The 20785-nt window shown below is 41.2% G+C and overlaps 1 protein-coding gene across 8 annotated transcripts in view; it reads right to left on the reverse strand.

Moving 5' to 3' along the window:
• LOC126092715 (serine/threonine-protein phosphatase 6 regulatory ankyrin repeat subunit A-like) overlaps positions 1 to 20785 on the reverse strand; it is a 423652-nt gene that overhangs the window by 236228 nt on the left and 166639 nt on the right. For all 8 annotated transcript variants that reach the window (XM_049908492.1, XM_049908471.1, XM_049908484.1 and 5 more), the window contains exon 5: positions 4837 to 4890. In XM_049908492.1, coding sequence (XP_049764449.1) covers positions 4837 to 4890 — 54 coding nt within the window. The remainder of the gene's footprint in view (positions 1 to 4836; positions 4891 to 20785) is intronic.

The following is a 20785-nucleotide window of genomic DNA, read 5'->3' on the forward strand; positions in this document are numbered from 1 at the left end:
AGAGAGAGAGAGAGAGAGAGAGAGAGAGAGAGAGAGAGAGCAATTATTAACATTGGGCACATGGACCCAACTGCCAGCATCTATGCTTGGGGTGGCAGTGGCCATGTATATTGTGTGTGTGTGTGTGTGTGTGTGTGTGTGTGTGTGTGTGTGTGTGTGTCTAATTCTGGCAAATGTCTTAGTCTGATAGCTTAATAATATCTTACAATCTACTTTTAAATGTGCCTGTCTGCTATTCAAAGCCTGTTTTATGTGGTGAGTAGCAAAATTGTTCTAATTCATATTGTTGTTGCTCCATCACAGAATTTCCACTATTAGGGAATTGTGTTGAAATTATTCAGCTCCAAAAAAATCTCAATGAAGCTTTTAATTACTATTTTTCAACTGAAAATCAGATTAAATATCAAAATGAATTGTTGATTTAAAACTCCATTTATTATCAATGCACAACCTTCGGCCACTTCAGCATTACTGAACTGGCACCTACTCTACCATTGGATGAAAAGCTTAAGTACCATGAGTGGAATTCTGGTGCAGTTTAACAAAAGTTAGGCTTAGCATATTTTTGTGTGTCCAACCCAGAATAAACTACCATTTTTTTTAATGTCCAACCCAAGACATTTTTTTTAGAATTACTCAAAAGTCTTGCTAGTTTACTGAAACATTAAACTTTATTTATTGACTTGTTTTTTCGTTAGATATGACTTTTTTCAGAAATGGTTCATGAACAATATAGGCTGAACAACCACTTTCTAAAATAAATCTATCTACACTTTAAGCTTTTCTCAACACATTTTCATCCCCCTTCCTCTTCACACCACCAAAATTACTGAGAATGTTATTAGTAGTATAACAAACCAACATTTCTTCAAGTTTGTATTTTTTATGTGGTCCAAAAGCTACTGAATCAAAATTTGAACTGTTTCACTTGACACTTCATTAAACGTTAGAAGTTTAACTTGAATTCCCTCCTCCATACTGAAAATCTTAAAACACTCACAACAAGTCTGACTTCACTTCTTTTCAGCTAGCCACTGTAACTGTGACATAATTAATTTTTTTTCCAAAGAACACCACACATTATCAAATATAAATGGTGAAATAATGTTAACAATAACAGTCTTGGTTTTGGTTCTAGCAGATGAAAAATTTGGGTCATATAACTTTTCCACAAGTTTAGATGTGCAGTCTGATGTTTCAAAACCAAGTGAATGTCTAATAGTGTGGATATGAAAATGCAGCCTCTTTAGCAGCACACTCCAGATGATAATTCCCATCTATGGCTTTAAAAATATATCTTATGTTTGGTGAAGTAGTAGCAATAATAGCACTCCTATGTTTGTTTTCATCTTCTTTTAATATCAGCCTTCCCATTCTCCAGTACACAGTGTACAATAAACATTTTCATTGTAACTGTCATTGCATAGACTAATAAATATGTATTCCTATTGCAGGTTAACATTAAACCATGCTCTTTTGCCCACTGTTAAACAATGAACCAAAAAACGAATAGAGAGAAATTGATCAAAGATGTGTAGATGAGTTACTTTACACATGAAAACACCATGTACACATTGCCACCATTGTGTGCCAAATGACTAATAGTAAGTGAAAATTTGTAGCGGAACTGATAGCCGTGCCTCACCATCGATGTCAGTACTTGGTCCAAGGTCAACTGACAGAGACACAGCCATATGAGAACATTAAAGAATGCTATGCTGAATGCCTTGGCCTAAAATTTTACGAAAATCCTAACCAGTCATAAAATTCTCAAACCCAGGACGTTTCTGCCACCCTGGACATTACCCTGAACAGCACTAAAACACCAGGACTGTCCAGGCTAATTCTGAATGTATGGTAAGCCTACAAAAGGTTGTAATGGTACTTCTGCTATTTGAAGCTATATATTTGTGTGAAATACAGTTCTGAGCTTACATGTCAACAAAAATAATTACAATATACAGGGTGTACATAAAGTCTGGGAACACTTTCAATTATTTATTGCACAAGCACTAAACATTGTACAGATGTCATACATATTGTATTTTGAAGAGAAACTCTGAAAGCTTTTTTTTTATTTTATTTTTTTTTATTTTTTATGAACATTTGATATGCGAAGCATGAGCAACCTGGCAGACATCAATATGATAATCGAATTCTTGGCATACGTTGTGACGAACCAAGCTGGGAAAATTTTGATTCCCCTCTTGTTTTGTCATCTGCCTCCTTAAAATTATTTTATTTTTCTTTTGGACTTAATTATCATTAACATACATGAGTATAATCTGTATTTTCATAAAAGAGAATGATTGGCCCTTAATTTTACAGAATATAACAGCAAACCCAATTTTGTCCTTAGTTTTATGCATGTAACTGATTTTCTAATTTATTTTGACTGTTACTAGTTAATATCTTTCATTACAGGGCAAAATCGGTAATTGTTTCGTAAGTTAAATTCTATTGCTGACATATACACAAATGTAAATTCTGTAATAATTGTAAACATCTGGAAAGCGAAATGCTAATGATCTTAAAGTATTTGTTTGGTTGTTTTCGAAAACATGTTAGCAAAGCCAGCCCATAATTAATTCCAAAATAATTAACAGTTTTGTCAAAGGTATTGTTTGTGTAATGATATTTGTTAATTTCATGATTTAAAGTAATATTTCGGCCTAACTTTTGTAGTATAAAAAACTGTTAAAAAGACACAATATTTTATGTATTCAGTTAATTTAATAAGTTAACTTTTAATTGTAATTTCTGTAAATTAAACTTTGAACAATGTGTAGTTTCAGCATTTATTAATGTGAGGATATATTTTTGGCCACGAGACAGTCAGTCCATGACTGGGTTTCAGACAAGAACAAAAACAATGCATCAACTTAACAGTGAAATAAGTGTTACACAAACAGGCCATGTGTTGAAGCAATGGTAGTGACTGTTCAATTTATCTGAAGGATTGTGAACTATGCGGTTATGTTATTACTGCTCGTAGATGTTCAACAGTAAACTATTGTAGCAGTATGTGGAAGTTCACCTGAAAACTATTAATGAGGCTTATGGAAAGTTAAGCAATAGTGCACTGGCCATACATATATAACTGTGTGTTATTGGGGGGTTGTGCTAAGTGAAAGTAAACTATGGTGAAACACAAACGCGTACCTGTCGGCTATATTATTTACAGTAGTCAGTGTCCAAATTATGAACCCCATGTTTCAGCCAGTGTAGCAATGCAGTATGTTGACATGGAGGACAACAAACGAAGAAATAAATCAGGCAGAATTGCTACACCGTCCCAGCATGGCATCATTGACTGTGGCAGTCACTTCCCATATTCTCTCCCAGAGCTCTGCTACAACACGCAGTAGAGGCGATACATACACCAGATCTTTAATGTGTCCCCACAGAAAAAAATCACACGGAGTGATATCTGGTGATCGGGGATGCCATTTCATGAAACAGCTGTCACCTTCTGTAACACAGTCAATCCATCGATGCAGCAGCTCCGTGTTCAGGTACCCACAAACTTCACAATGAAAATGGGATGGAGCCCCATCCTTCTGAAAGATGAACAGAGAGTCCAATAGCATTTGAGGCATCAGCCATTGCAAGTCCAAGTAGGAATATCCAGTGACAGTGCTCTCAGCAAAAAAGAATGGCCCACTCAGTTTTTGACATGACAAAGCACAAAAAACATTTACCTTTTGGGAATCAAGCTCTATTTCAATGCATTCGTGTGGATGCTTTGTACCAAAGATTTGACAATTATGCCTGTTCACTTTCCCATTAGTGTGGAAAGTGGCTTCATTCCTAAAAATTAAGTGATCAACAATGCCATCCCCATCCTCATTCAATTGTTGCAACTGCAAAAAAAAACTCGAAACACTTGTCTTTTTCTTCATCATTGAGCTTCTGTACTGGTTCCAATTTGAATGGTTTCACAGACAGCTTCTATCACAGGACTTCCCACACTGTCATTGGAGCCATTTTGTGTTCACAGGATGCACGCTGCACCAATTTCTTTGGACTCCATATGAATGTCTCTCATACATACTCCACATTCACTTCAATTACACTGGGATGTCTGCTTCTCTTTGCCAGGCACAAGCAACCCATTGTAATGAATTTGTTGTGCCAGTGGTAAATGGCCTTCCTAGTTGGTGGCTTCTTATTGTACTTGGTTCCAAACATCCATTATCAGCTGTAGCACCCTTGTTTTTTGTCAAACTCCAACACACAGAAGGCCCGCTCTGCACCTGAACTCGCCATGTTTGTGACTAGCGCTGACTATCGGCAGATTACCAAACTACGCTGTCATGGTATACATGAAAAAACCTTACAGGGTTTCTCTTCAAAATGACATATGTATAATATCTGTACAATGTTTGGTTTTTGTGCAATAAATAATTGAAAGTGTTCCCAGACTTTATGTACACTCTGTATTTGATGCTGAACAACTGAGAATTCAACTTTCATGCATGAAGCCTAATAATAAGTATATTTGTGAAAATAAGATTCAGTACCATTCACCTCATTATAACTTAAATTTAAAAGTCTTATTTGATTAAGTCATTTTTAATTTAAGTTATTTTAAGAATGTTTGGATTAATTCTGAAATTACTTCCTGAAACAAACAATTGTTATTTGAAACAATTGTCTTTTTTGTGGCAAATAATTTGTTTACAGAATGTTGCATTAAAATGCATTATAGGAGTTAAAAAATAAAAGTAGGCGTTAAAGGGGTCCACTTGTCAAAAAGAGTAAGAAAGAGTAGCATAAGGTCTACAGTTCCTCTAATAATGTAATTAAAATTAACATAACTGTTTTCACTCTTACCTGGTTGACACAATCTTCACAACTGAACCAGCTGCTATGCATGACAGGATCTCTCTGAAAGAAAATAATTGTAACTTATCAAAAAATATATTCTGTAGTCATTTTAGTAAAAACAGTATTTCTTAATAACAAGTAAGCAATAAGAATAACTTGAAATATAGACAACTGCAATTCAATCCTTGCAGGATTCTCTTCTGAATTCTTACCCTCACTTCCCAGTGCATTTCTACTTTAGTGGCATTTACACCCAGTATCAAGTGCAACCTTTCTCTGATGATAATTATTTACTAACATCAAACACTGGAAAATCAAGAAAGAATAACAACAATATGAAAAGATAATTTAAATGGACAGATAAAAAATCAACTCACCAAGTGGTGGTAGAATTTAACTTTTACAAGCTTTCAGATCCAGTGGCTCCTTCTTCTGGCAGAAGAGTTGAGGGGAAGGAACAGGGGTGAAGGAAAAGGACTGGAGAGGCTTAGGAAAAGGGGTACAGTTTAGAAAAATCACCCAGAACCCCAGGGTCATGGGAGACTTATCATCCAGTAAGTCTCTCCTGACCTGGGGTTCTAGGTGATTCTTCTAAACTTACCGTCCGGTAAGTCTCCCCTGACCTGGGGTTCTTCCTGTAGATGGGTGTGACCTATGCTTTTTTCCAAGACATGTTCACAGTTTTTTGTGTGAGGGATCTACAATAGATTATAGTAGGAAGAGGGCTAACAACAAATTCAGTATAGAATCTGACAGAGATTCCATCAGGCCCTGGAGCTTTCTAAAATTTTAATGATTTCCACTGTTTCTCAACATCACTGACACTATTACTGCTGGGTTTTCCTTTGTAAAGGAACATTTGAAAATGGAGTTAAGCATTTGAACTTTTGCTTTTCTCCCCTGAATTTCAGTCCCTCTCTCATTTGCTAGGGACTGGACACTAGCTTTGGTGCCACTAACAGCATGTACATACGACCAGAATTTCCTTGGGTTTTGTGAAATATCATTTCATAATATTCTGCAACAGTAGTTATCAAAGACATCATGCATTGATCTCTTGACAGCCAAATGCATTTCATTCAGCATCTCTCTATCTATAGCTCTATGCTTTGTTTTACACGTATTATGTAGTAATCTCTGTTTCCTTAGAAGTTTCTCTACAGTGAATGTATAACATGGAGGTTCCCTCCTATTACAAACTGTTCTACTGGGTACCTGTCTGCCCAGTGCATTATCAACTATTCTCCTAAACTCGAACCATAGTTGCTCTACATACTCCTGCCCTGTGCTGAAAGTTTCAAGTTCCTCATTAAAATATGACACTACTGATTTTTGAACTAGTTTACTAAATGTATATGTCTTTCTGCTTGTTTTAGTTTTCATTTGTACTTTGTTAATCATTGTTGCCACAGCCACATTATGGTCACTGATACCAATTTCGATGTGGACATCCTGAAAGAGGTCAGGTCTATTTGTTACCAACAGATCAAAGATATTGTCATCATGAGTGGGATTTATAACTATCTGTTCTAGGTAGCTTCCAGACAAGACATTTACTAATGTTTCACAGGCTATCTTATCACACCCACCACTAACAAAACTGTAACTTTCCCAATTAATGTTTGGATGATGAAAGTCTCCACAGATCATTACAATATGATTGGGGAACTTACATACATGTGAAGTGAGGTTTTCTCTGAAGTTTGGTTACACCAGGAGATGAGTCTGGTGGGTAATATAAGGATTCAGTTATCATTTAATGCCCACCCCTGATACTGAGTCTTGTCAAAACTATCTCATATGCAACTTCAATTGTTATCTCAGTTGATTTGAGTTTCTTTTCTACTGCGACAAATACACCACCTCCATTTCCCATTTACCTATCCTTACAATATACACTCAGATTTTTGCCAAAAATCTCACTGATGTCAATTTCAGATTTCAACCAGCTTTTTGTACTAGTATTATGTGAGCTTCACCGCTTTTCATGACACTTCCAGCTCTGCATCTTAGGCAAGCAGCAATTTTTGCTGATGTGTGTAGTAGGGATTCAAATGAGGTGATGGGTGAGAGGGGGAGGAGAGTGGTTGGAGCTGTAGCAATTTAAGGGTAGGGGAAGATGCAGGGTGCAGCACTGGGAGACTGTGCTGGAGGAAGTGGAGTGGGTGGAGAAAAGACAAAGCAAGAGGAGAGAAGTAAAAATGGGGAAATTATTATACAGTTACAGTGGTAGGTTAGAAGGCATATGTAGGGATGGAATGGCAGCAAGGAAATGGATAGCAAGGTGGAGACAAGGAATAGTGAAGGCTGAGGCCAGGGGGATTATGAGAATAAAGGATATTGAAGAAAAACCATTTTTACATTTTTAAATGTTTAAAAGCAAAGCTGTTATTTACTGGCTGACTAGTTTCAGACATTGCCCATTTTCCAAGCCACATATTTTGTATTTCGGCTATGTTTGGCGTGGACATTTCTACTTGTGTCACTACACTTAAATGTATCTCAGATCTTCATTATCCAGCACAATGTGATGTGCGTGGCTTGTGAAAATGGACAAAGCCTGAAACTAGTCAGCCAATTAATAAATAGCAGCTTTTCTGTTAGACATTTGAAAATGTCTTTTCTCCAATATTTGAGAGCTGCAAGATGCAACATACTGAAAATGTTTAACAAAGGATATGTTGCTGGCAGAGTTCCACCTGCGTAATTCAGTATAGCTGGTGTTAATGGGAAGATTCCTTACACCCCAGGTTGTGAAGTGGTTGTTGAAGTCATGCCTGTTATGTTGGGTGGAATACTCAGCAACTGGGAGGTCCAGCTGCCTCTTGGCCATCATTTGGTAGTGGCCCCTCAAGTGGAGAGACACCTTATTAGTAGTCATGCACACATACAGTGTATCCCAATGACTGCAGCTAAGTTGGTAGACAACATGACTGCTTTCACAGATGGCCCTGTCTTTGGTGGGGTAGGAGATGCCTGTTAAATGACTGGATTGGGTGGTAATGGGAGAATGTATGAGACAAATCTTGCATTTATGTCTATTGCAGTGATATGATCCATGGGGCAAGGGATAGGGAGCAGAGATGGAACACAAACAGACAAAGATATTGTGTAGGTTGGGTGAACAATGGAATAAAATGGAGAGGGTAGTGAGGAGTAAATTTCTCGTTTCAGGATATGATGAGATATAATACTTGAAACCCTGGCAGATGGTACTGAGTCAAGAGGGAGGTGTTCCTTTGTGGCCATACAGTGGTTATGTGGGGGGATGGTAGGTGACTGGGGAAACATGACACAGGAGATCTGTTGCTGGAGGGGAGGGAGGATTATTTCAATTTGTGAAGGCCATAGAGAGACACTTGGTGTATCTGGAGAGGGAGAGCTTGTCACTGCAGGTGTGATGACCACAGGGAGCTAGGCTGCATAGAAGGAACTTCTTGGAGTGGAATGGGTGGCTTCTCTTGAAGTGTAGGTATTGTGAGTAGGCAGATTTGATGTAGACAGAGGTACTAATGTAGCCATCCTTGAAATATAGGTTGACAGTGAGGAAGGTTGCTTGATTGGCTATGGATGACCACATGAAGCAAATGGGGGAGAGGGGGTTGGGTTTCTGGAGGAGTGTGGATAAGATGTCCTTATCCTCCGTCCAGATCATGAAATTATCATCCGTGAATCTGGACCATGTGACGGGGTTTCACATTTTTTCAACACACCTCATCTGTTTCATCTCATTTGTACTTTTTTTTTATAAAATTCTTCTGTCTTTATGACAAGTTTACAAGCATTTTTATCCTCCACTATGGATCCTTGCTCCATCTATCTACAATGATATAGAAAAGTTTTCCTATCCCTAGCTGGAACCCAGTGCCACATAGGGTTCCAGCATTGTTGCCTAGCTCATGGAACTGCCCCATAATGCGTCCCCCCCCCCCCTCAACCAACAGTAGCAGTCCCTTGATACCCCTTCCTGACCATCACTGGTTGCAACCTGTCCTTCCACAAAGAAGTTTTTCTTTTCAAATTGTGTCAGTCCATAGCCTTCACCAGCCTAGGCCTGCAGAACCACATAAATCAGGTCCAAACCTCCTTGCACTATCTGTAAAATCCTTCTGCTCCATAATCCAAAATTCCTGCATCCCGACACCATACTGAAATCCTTGCCCTCCAGCAAATATAGTGGCATGCACAATCCCACCCCAAAAAGCAATCCAATCTATGATTCTGCCTTGGACTACCTCTATCAATCATGAATATATGAGCTTTCTTTAAATCTCCCCTGCATCCCCTTGTAGCCACCAAACCCTCCCATGCAAGCATACTACATTTTTCACACCCTTGGAAACTCTCTCCTGTGACACTACAGACTGGGTGCCAAACAGAAACACAATGGAGTTATGAACTGTCCTCTAAGAGCCTCAATTCCACAGATATATGAGTCCTTTCCAAAGGGCTTACCATTTGCTATATTCTCAAATTCCATTATGTTGGATTTGTTTAAGATCTTCTCTCCTTCAAGCAGACCCTACAGAGGAAACACTTTTCGCCACCTATCAACCCATTCAACCATGCCTAGCTGACCTTATCAAAACCAATGCTGAACATTACCTTCCTCAGTTTATTCCTCCATTTCACCATGATCCATCCCCAATGCCCTCAAAATATCCTCTGTTTGATTTTCAGAATCTCTTAATCTCAAACTTAACTCACCATCATTTCCCAAACACATCAATGTTGGAACCAAGCTCACATCCACAGAAAGAAACACAATCTACCACCAGAAACCTGATTTAGACCTTAAAATCCTATCTGCCAACAAATGTTCCAACACTATGGTTATTAACTGCAGGATCACCTGGAGGAGGGACTCCACCAGCTGTCAGACAAGTCCATTTACAAGCCCTGCCACAGGAGGCCCATATTAGAAATCTAGCAAGATTTCCAGTCCCTCCACAAATCAACAGGTTTGTCACAGAACTTCTCCCATGAGTCAGTTTCCTTCCTCAACCCCACCACTCCCTGGTCCCTTCTAGTTGCTTCCTATAGTACATAAACCCAACAGTCCAGGACAACCCATTGTGGCTGGTTGCTGCACCCCACAAAGAGACTCTTTGTCCTTGTGGACCAACACCTGCAGCATCTTACCCATAATGTACCCTCCAATATAAAAGAAACTAACTGTTTCATCTACCAATTACTCCAAGTTCATGTTCCTTTACCACCTGACACCCTGCTTGTCACTGTTGATGTCAGCTTATTCTACACTACCATCCTCAATGCCCATGGCCTTACTGGTGGGCACACACATGGCACCATCCAATATCAACTCATTCATGGACTATCTAGAGCAATTTTTCCCAATCTGCCAGAATCCCAAATCCCTCTCATGATTCAGATTCATTGAGGACATCTTCATGGACTGGACCAATGGTGAGGGTACCCTATCCACTTTCCCCCATAACCTCAACATCTTCTTCCCCATTTTCTTCACCGGATCCTTCTCAGCCCAGTATGGCACCTTCCTCACTGCTGATCTGCATCTTGAGAGTGGTTGCATCAGTACCTCTCTTTGCATCAAACCTACAAACTACAGGCAATACCTCCACTTTTAAGCAGCCACCCATTCCACACCAACAAGTACCTACCCTACATCCTGTCCATCCATGGTTGTCACATCTGCAGTGATGAGTAGTCTCTCTCCAAATACATCAAGGTTCTCATAAGCCTCCCCTCCAGAAACAGATTGTCTGTGTCATATTTCCCCAGTCATCTATCACCACCCACACATTCACTGCACAGCCACAAAGAAGCACCCCTTGTGGCTCAGTACCACCTGGCACTGATGCAACTAAAGCACTTTCTATGCTAGAGTTTTGAATACCTTTGGTTGTGCTATGAAGTGACAAATTGAGAAATATCCTCACCACCATCCTCACCACAGTAGTATTCCATCATCCAACCTAAACTCTGTCCAAACAGGTCTTGGAAGACCTAATAACACTGACAGACCACCTTGTCATCCTCAGCCTACATGCATCACTGGATCCAGATATGGAAGGGTGTGAGGTCAGCACACCACTCTCGCAGCTGTTGTCAGTTTTCGTAAACAGAGCTGCTACTTCTCAATCAGGTAACTCCTCCATTTGGCTCACAAGGGATGAGTGGACCTCGCTTGCCAACAGTGCTCAGCAGACCACAAATTCACCCATCCAAGTAAAGTCCTTAACTTTGGTGGCAGGGGCCGGTGTACCACTGTGACAAGGCCATTGGCTTCTGTCACCCACCCAACCTACACATCTCTTTTTCCGTGAAAGGTAGAGTCACCTTATCATTCTCACCCTCCAACCAAGAAGAAGAGTTACATTGGTAAGGGAAATTATTTGAGAATGTAGATATGTGGACTCAATTGTCCACTGCCAGGATAACAAGCACACAATTAATAATTCACAACTCTGTAAATATAATTATTATGGCCCAGTAAATTTTATTCACACTTGGGCATCAGATTTTTAATGAAATAATAGCTCCAGGCTCAGACAATGGACAATTAAATGTTATTTTACAAAAATTTATTCATGAGCAAAGGTAAATACTTTGCAGCTGTTCACATGAGGCTTGAGCCCATAACCTGCTATGATTATTTATTTGAAACAGAGTACAAAAGATCTACAAAGATTATTTCCTGAGAGACATACTCATGACAACACAATACCACATTTTAACACATACAGTCGTGACACTCACTGCTGTAAAAATTGTTACCTTTAGAGATGGAGCAACTCCAGCACCTGTATCATTGAGAAAGTCAGCCTTAAGATTAATGTTTGTTTTTAATTATTTTTATACTTAGTTAAGAAAATAGTTGTTATATTTTTTCATTCCAAGCATTAGTAAATGATCAAGAAACATGAATGGTTTTGAAATAAATGTAAAAACAGCCAAATCTCACTGATTCAGTGACATAAGCAACAACTTATACACTATGTGATCAAAAGTACCTGGACATCCCCAAAAACATTTGTTTTTCTTATTAGGTGCATTGTGCTGCCACCTACTGCCACATACTCCATATCAGGGACTTCAATAGCCATTAGACACTGTGAGAGAGCACAATGGGGCACTCCGCGGAACTCATGGATTTTGAACATGGGCAGGCGATTGGGTGTCACTTGTCTCCTATATCTATGGGTGAGATTTCCACACTCCTAAACATCCACTGTTTCCCATGTGATAGTGAATTGGAAACATGAAGGGACATGTACAGCACAAAAGCGTATAGGCTGACCTTGTCTGTTGACTGACGAGCATCTATCCTGACCACCACACAGGAATTGATGAAATAAAACAGCAATTGATGAAATAAAACACACAGACATTCACACATCCATAACTCTCTCTCTCTCTCTCTCTCTCTCTCTCACTTCTCCCCCCCCCTCTCTCTCTCTCTCTCTCTCTCTCTCTCTCTCTCTCTCACACACACACACACACACAACACCACTCTCTTCTCCAGGCATTAAGAGTGACAGCAACCATCTCTGAAGGGAGTAATGATGTCTGCAGCGGCGTTGGTGAAGGTGTGGAAGTGGTGTGGATTGGGAAGAGGGAAGGACAGTAGGTTAGGAGTGGGGGGAAGATGCATGTGCAGCATGTGGGAGAGTGTAGGGACATGGTGAGGGAAAAAATGGGTTGCTAGTTGAAGCATTGAGTTGCTGTGCTGGAGGAGTAATGTGTGTGTGTGAGGGGGGGGGGGGGGGGAGGTGAGAGGAGACAAGTAGAGAAGGGGAAAGGACTATGCAGATGTTCTAGCATGTTAGAAGGCATGTGTAGTAGGGATGGAGTGAGAGCATGGAAGGGGATGTCCAGGTGGAGGACAAGGACTAGTAATAGTTGAGACTGAGGGAACTGTGGGAACAAAGGGTTTGTTGTAGGAAGTGTTCCCACATGTGCAGTTCAGAAAAGCTGGTTTTAGGGGGAAGAATCCAGATGGCACAGGGTGTGAAGCAACCTTGACAAACTGCTCTAGCACATTGTGTTGGGCAGCATATTTGACAAGTGGGAGGTCCAGTTGTCTCCTGGCCACATTTTGGCAGTGTCCCTTCGTCTAGACGGACAGCTTGTTAGTGGTTATGCTCATATAAAAGGCAACACATTAGTCACAGCTAAGTTGGTAAATTGCATGACTGCTTTCACAGGTTGAAATAATGCATCAACCATATATACACCTTGAACGACTAGAGATAGGATGTTCATATTAACAGAACACGTACATTAGTACGTTCTGCAGAAATGATTGGCATTTGAACCATGTCGACCCGTTGGTTCAAGGTCAACATCAATATCCTGCTGCAACACCACCTACTATAAAATGTGCCTACAGCTCTTGTTGTCACTATAAACTAAAGGTACAGGATCAATGTGACATGAGCAGACAGACAGGATGCTTCACAGATGTATGTGTGAACTGTACTATCATATCAGTGAGTTTGAAAGAGGGTGCATTATTGGCATGAGAGAATGTGATGCATCCATCTGGGGAAATGCTGATCACGTAGGATGAAGTCTTTTGGCAGTACAATGGATGTGTGTGGAGTGGTTCAAGGAAGGCTGTAGAACATGATGAGATGGGTAATTTGCACTACCCAGACCTCCCCCAGAGAAGACCGACACCTCATCCGAATGGCATTGTATGACAGATCTGCATCCTCCTTAACTTTGGCACGACAGTGAACCATGTTGTATGCTATCAGGGGTGACAGCCCATCACTGTTTATTATGGCATGTGTTACGTGTACACTATCCACTTCTCTGCCTACCTTTGACAAATGTGCAGAAACATGCTAGATGGCATTGGTGTATGGAATGATGTCACTGTGGACAAGAATGGCAACAGATAGTGTTTTTGTATGAATCCAGGTTCTATTTCTTTGAAAATGATGGCTGCATTTTGGTTCACTGCAGCTAGGGGGATGTTATCACAGTGACTGCATTTGCACAAGGCATACAGCACCAACTGATGACATTACAATGTGGGGTGCTATTGGGTACAGCCTCAAATCACAGTTGGTGCATGTCCAGGGAACTGTGGACAGTGTGACCTACATGAATGGCATCCTGTGACCTGTAGCCACTCTCTTTATGCACAACACCCCAGACACCATTTCACAGCAAGACAATGCACGACCACATGTAGCTACATGAACATGCACATTCTTGGTGTGCAGGATGTCGTCAGCCTTTTGCTCTGGCCCTCCAGATCACAGACTTGTCACCAATCAAAAATGTGTGAGATATGGTGAAATGACAAGTGCAGTGCTGTGTTCAATGCCAACCATCACAGATGAACTTTGGAACTAGGTAAATGCAGTATGGATGGCTACACTACAGAAAACCATTCACATCTTATACTAGCCAGTGCCATCATGCATGGAACAAATCATCAGGGCCCATGGTGGTTCATGTGCCTATTAGGAAACAGGACATATACTGAACCAAGGTGACTGAAATTCTAATCATTTCTGCACAACATACTAATGTACACATCTTGTGAATATGAACATCGTGTCTCTTGTCATTCAAAGTGTACTGTTTTTTATGAACATTATGTTTTTTTTTATTATGAATGGTATTAGGAATCTGTGAGTAAATGACCGTTTATACATCAGTAACTGTGTTAAAAATAAACAAAATGTTATCTCTAAATATTTGTAAGTTGTTTATCGCTCGATGTGAGACATTCTTTTCTTCTTCTGTTGCAGCTATTTTTACTCTTCTGCCTTAGGCACTGCTTATGTAAGCATTTTTAATGCTTAGTTAATAGTAATTACATTAATTGGAAATGGTTATGTGTGTAATTTTAATAATAATAATTACTATTTTAACAGTTGACCAATCAAGCTACCAGTTTCTGCAAGTACTTGTAATGCTTACCAGAATAATGGCTTGCTGATGGACAATTATCAACCATTATATGCATCTCATCCAGATAACTACTAATGGTAACAAATTTTTTCTGAGCCTGGAGCTATTATTTCATTAAAAATCTGATGCTCAAGTGTGAATAAAATTTAATGGGCCATAATAATCATATTTACAGAGTTGTGAATTATTAATTGTGTGCTTGTTATCCTGGCAGTGGACAATTGAGTCCCATATCTACATTCTCAAATAATTTCCCTTACCAATGTAACTCTTCTTCTTGGTTGGAGGGTGAGAGTTATAAGGTGACAGTTATAAGGTGACTCTGCATTTGATGGAACAGGAGATGTGTAGTTCGGGTGGATGACAGAAACCAATGGCCTTGCCACAGTGGCACTCTGGTTCCAGCCACCAAAGTTAAGCACTGTACTTGGATGGGTGAATGTGTGGTCTGCTGAGCACTGTTGGCAAGAAAGGTCCACTCATCCCTTGTGAGCCAAATGGAGGAGTTACCTGATTGAGAAGTAGCAGCTCTGTTTACGAAAACTGACAACAGCTGCAAGAGTGGTGTGCTGACCTCACACCCTTCCATATCTGGATCTAGTGATGCCTGTAGGCTGAGGATGACAAGGTGGTTTGTCAGTGCTATTAGGTCTTCCAAGACATGTTTGGACAGAGTTTAGGTTGGATGACAGAATACTGCTGTGGTGAGAATGGTGTTGAGGATATTTCTCAATTTGTCATTTCATAGCACAACCAAAGGTATTCAAAACTCTAGCATAGAAAGTGCTTTAGTTGCATCAGTGCTAGGTGGTACTGAGCCATAAGGGGTGCTTCTTTGTGGCTATGCAGCGAATGTGTCGGTGGTGATAGATGACTGGGGAAACATGACACAGACAATCTGTTTCTGGAGGGGAGGCTATTGAGAGCCTTGATGTATTTGGAGAGAGACTACTCATCACTGCAGATGTGACAACCATGGGTGGATAGGCTCTACGGTAGGTACTTCTTGGTGTGGAATGGGTGGCTGCTGTAGAAGTGGAGGTATTGCTTGTAGTTGGTAGGCTTGATACAAAGAGAGGTATTAATGCAACCATTCTCAAGATGCAGGTCAGCATTGAGGAAGGTGCCATACTGGGCTGAGAAGGATCAGATGAACAAATGGGGAAGAAGATGCTGAGGTTATGGGGGAAATTGGATAGGGTATCCTCACCATTGGTCCAGTCCATGAAGATGTATTCAATGAATCTGTACCATGAGGGGGATTTGGGAGTCTGGCTGATTGGGAAGAATTGCTCTAGATAGTCCATGAATGAGTTGGCATAGGATGGTGCCATCAATTGTGTGCCCACCACTAAGGCCATGGGCATTGAGGATGCTAGTGTAGAAGAATCTGACATCAACAGTGACAAGCAGGGTGTCAGGTGGTAAAGGAACATGAACTCTGAATATTTGGTAGATGTGCTCCCTGCCGCCGTTGGAAAAGCAGCTGCCAGCAGAAAGTCGTATACTCCCAGCTCACTTATTTGTTACATAGTTTAATTCTTAATTTCTTTGCGTGTTTTTGGTACTTGCATTGTTTAATTCATAAATTTTGGGTGTATTATAGTATTTGAGAGTTGTAGCATCGCATTTTAGTACCTGAATAGTGTAAATTCGCGTAGTCGTCTGTCTTCTGTTTTTGTTTTGAACGCCAGTGTCGGTTGGTCAGAGACAGTGTGCTCCCTGCCGCCGTTGGATAAGCAGCTGCCAGCAGAAAGTCGTATACTCCTAGCTCACTCATTTGTTACGTAGTTTAATTCTTAATTTCTTTGCGTGTTTTTGGTACTTGCATTGTTTAATTCATAAATTTTGGACGTATTATAGTATTTGATAGTTGTAGCATTGCGTTTTAGTACCTGAATAGTGTAAAATCACGTAGTCTCCTTCCGCTGCCGAGCAGTGTGTCAGCAGTGCGCAAGTAGCAGCATTACTGCATTTACTAGGCAATCTTGTATTTTAATAACCGTTTAAATTTTGTGTCGATTTGTTTGTGCTCTCTGTAGATTAGTTCAGACGTACTTTGCACATCAGTTTTTAGCATGGATAGGGACTGCAACTGCTGTGTTCGGATGCAGGTTGAGTTGGCATCCCTTCGCCCCCAGCTTCAGGCAGTGTTGGCTTCGGTCACACAGCTTGAGGCTGTTGCCAATGGGCATCACTGTGGGGGTCCGGATGGGGGTTTGTCGGGGACGGCCAGCTCGTCCCACGCATCCCCCGATCAAACTACGACTGTGGTTGCCTGGAATACTGCCCACATTGAGGCTGATCCCTCACCTGTGGTAGAGTGGGACGTCATCTCGAGGTGTGGCAGGGGGCGAAAGACATTCCGGAGGGCTGAACGGAAGGTCCCTCCAGTTTGTCTGACGAACCGGTTTCAGGCTCTGTCTCAGGCTGATACTGATCTTCGGCTGGACATGGCTGCTTGTCCTGTTCCAGAGGTTGCCCCTCAGTCTGCAAGATCCGGGCGGTCACAGAGGGTGGGCTTACTGGTAGTTGGGAGCTCCAACGTCAGGCATGTAATGGGGCCCCTTAGGGATATGGCAGCAAGAGAGGGGAAGAAAACCGATGTGCACTCTGTGTGCATACCAGGGGGAGTCATTCCAGATATGGAAAGGGTCCTTCTGGTTGCCATGAAAGGTACAGGGTGCACCCATCTGCAGGTGGTTGCTCATGTCGGCACCAATGATGTGTGTCACTATGGATTGGAGGAAATCCTCTCTGGTTTCCGGCGGCTATCTGATTTGGTGAAGACTGCCAGTCTCCCTAGCGGGATGAAAGCAGAGCTCACCATCTGCAGCATTGTTGACAGGACCTTTGGTACAGAGCCGAGTGGAGGGTCTGAATCAGAGGCTGAGATGGTTCTGCGAACGTGTGGGCTGCAGACTCCTCGACTTGCACCATAGGGTGGTGGGGTTTGGGGTTCCACTGGATAGGTCAGGAGTCCACTACACATAGCAAGCAGCTACACATGTAGCAGGGGTTGTGCGGCGTGGACTGGGCGGTTTTTTAGGTTAGATGGCCTCGGGCAAGTACAGAAAGGGCAACAGCCTCAAAGGGTGTGGGACAAAGTCAGGACATGCGGGGACCAAGCAGCAATCGGTATTGTAATTGTAAACTGTTGAAGCTGCACTGGTAAAGTACTGGAACTTCAAGCGCTGATAGAAAGCACCGAAGCTGAAATCTTTATAGGTACAGAAAGTTGGCTGAAGCCAGAGATAAATTCTGTCGAAATTTTTACAAAGGCACAGATGGTGTTTAGAAAGGATAGATTGCATGCAACCGGTGGTGGCGTGTTTGTTGCTGTTAGTAGTAGTTTATGCTGTAGTGAAGTAGAAGTGGATAGTTCCTGTGAATTATTATGGGTGGAGGTTACACTCAACAACCAAGCTAGGTTAATAATTGGCTCCTTTTACCGACCTCCCAACTCAGCAGAACAACTGAGAGAAAATTTGGAATACATTTCACATAAATTTTCTCAGCATGTTATAGTCTTAGGTGGAGATTTCAATTTACCAGATATAGACTGGGACACTCAGATGTTTAGGATGGGTGGTAGGGACAGAGCATCGAGTGACGTTATACTGAGTGCACTATCTGAAAATTATCTTGAGCAATTAAACAGAGAACTGACTCGTGGAGATAACATCTTGGACCTACTGATAACAAACAGACCTGAACTTTTCGAATCTGTAAGTGCAGAACAGGGAATCAGTGATGATAAGGCCGTTGCAGCATCCCTGAATATGGAAGTTAATAGGAATATAAAAAAGGGGAGGAAGGTTTATCTATTTAGCAAGAGTAATAGAAGGAAGATTTCAGACTACCTAACAGATCAAAACAAAAATTTCTGTTCTGACACTGACAATGTTGAGTGTTTATGGAAAAAGTTTAAGGCAATCGTAAAATGCATTTTAGACAGGTATGTGCCGAGTGAAACTGTGAGGAATGGGAAAAACCCACCGTGGTTCAACAACAAAGTTAGGAAACTACTGCAAAAGCAAAGAGAGTTTCACTCCAAGTTTAAACGCAGCCAAAACCTCTCAGACAAACAGAAGCTAAATGATGTCAAAGTTAGCGCAAGGAGGGCTATGTGTGAAGTGTTCAGTGAATTCGAAAGTAAAATTCTATGTACGGACTTGACAGAAACTCCTAGCAAGTTCTGGTCTTATTTTAAATCAATAAGTGGCTCGAAACAGCATATCCAGACACTCCGGGAAGATGATGGCATTGAAACAGAGGATGACACGTGTAAAGCTGAAATACTAACACCTTTTTCCAAAGCTGTTTCACAAAGGAAGACCGCACTGCAGTTCCTTCTCTAAATCCTCGCACAAACAAAAAAATGGCTGACATCGAAATAAGTGTCCATGGAATAGAAAAGCAACTGGAATCACTCAACAGAGGAAAGTCCACTGGACCTGATGGGATACCAATTTGATTCTACACAGAGTACACGAAAGAACTTGCCCCCCTTCTAACAGCCGTGTACCGCAAGTCTCTAGAGGAATGGAAGGTTCCAAGTGATTGGAAAAGAGCACAGGTAGTCCCAGTCTTCAAGAAGGGTCGTCGAGCAGATGCGCAAAACCATAGACCTATATCTCTGATGTCGATCTGTTGTAGAATTTTAGAACATGTTTTTTGCTCGAGTATCATGTCGTTTTTGGAAACCCAGAATCTACTCTTTAGGAATCAATATGGATTCCGGAAACAGTGATCGTGTGAGACCCAACTCGCTTTATTTGTTCATGAGACCCAGAAAATATTAGATACAGGCTCCCAGGTAGATGCTATTTTCCTTGACTTCTGGAAGGCGTTCGATACAGTTCTGCACTGTCACCTGATAAACAAAGTAAGAGCCTATCAGACCAGCTGTGTGGCTGGATTGAAGAGTTTTTAGCAAACAGAACACAGCATGTTGTTATCAATGGAGAGACGTCTACAGACGTTAAAGTAACCTCTGGCGTGCCACAGGGGAGTGTTATGGGACTATTGCTTTTCACAATATATATAAATGACCTAGTAGATAGTGTCAGAAGTTCCATGCGGCTTTTTGCGCATGATGCTGTAGTATACAGAGAAGTTGCAGCATTAGAAAATTGTAGCGAAATGCAGGAAGATCTGCAGCAGATAGGCACTTGGTGCTGGGAGTGGGAACTGACCCTTAACATAGACAAATGTAATGTATTGTGAAGACATAGAAAAAAGGATCCTTTATTGTATGACTGTATGATAGTGAAACAAACACTGGTAGCAGTTACTTCTGTAAAATATCTGGGAGTATGCGTGCGGAACGATTTGAAGTGGAATGATCATATAAAATTAATTGTTGGTAAGGTGGGTACCAGGTTGAGATTCATTGGGAGAGTCCTTAGAAAATGTAGTCCATCAACAAAGGAGGAGGCTTACAAAACACTCATTCGACCTATACTTCAGTATTGCTCATCAGTGTGGGATCCGTACCAGATCGGGTTGACGGAGGAGATAGAGAAGATCCAAAGAAGAGTGGCATGTTTCGTCACAAGGTTATGTGGTAACCATGATAGCGTTACGGAGATGTTTAGCAAACTCAAGTGGTAGACTCTGCAAGAGAGGCGCTGTGCATCGTGGTGTAGCTTGCTCGCCAGGTTTCGAGAGGGTGCGTTTCTGGATGAGGTATCGAATATATTGCTTCCCTCTACTTATACCTCCTGAGGAGATCACGAATGTAAAATTAGAGAGATTCAAGCACACACGGAGGCTTTCAGACAGTCGTTCTTCCCGCGAACCATACGTGACTGGAACAGAAAAGGGAGGTAATAACAGTGGCACATAAAGTGCCCTCCGCCACACACCGTTGGGTGGCTTGTGGAGTATAAATGTAGATGTAGATGTAGATGAGACAGTTAGTTTCTTTTATATTGGAGGGTACATTATGGGTAAGAGGCTGCAGGTGTTGGTCCACAAGGACAAAGAGGGGTGCAGCAACCAGCCACAATGGGTCTCCTGGACTGTTGGTTTTATG

This window comes from Schistocerca cancellata, chromosome 1 (assembly GCF_023864275.1).
Source record: "Schistocerca cancellata isolate TAMUIC-IGC-003103 chromosome 1, iqSchCanc2.1, whole genome shotgun sequence".
Lineage (NCBI taxonomy): Eukaryota > Metazoa > Arthropoda > Insecta > Orthoptera > Acrididae > Schistocerca > Schistocerca cancellata.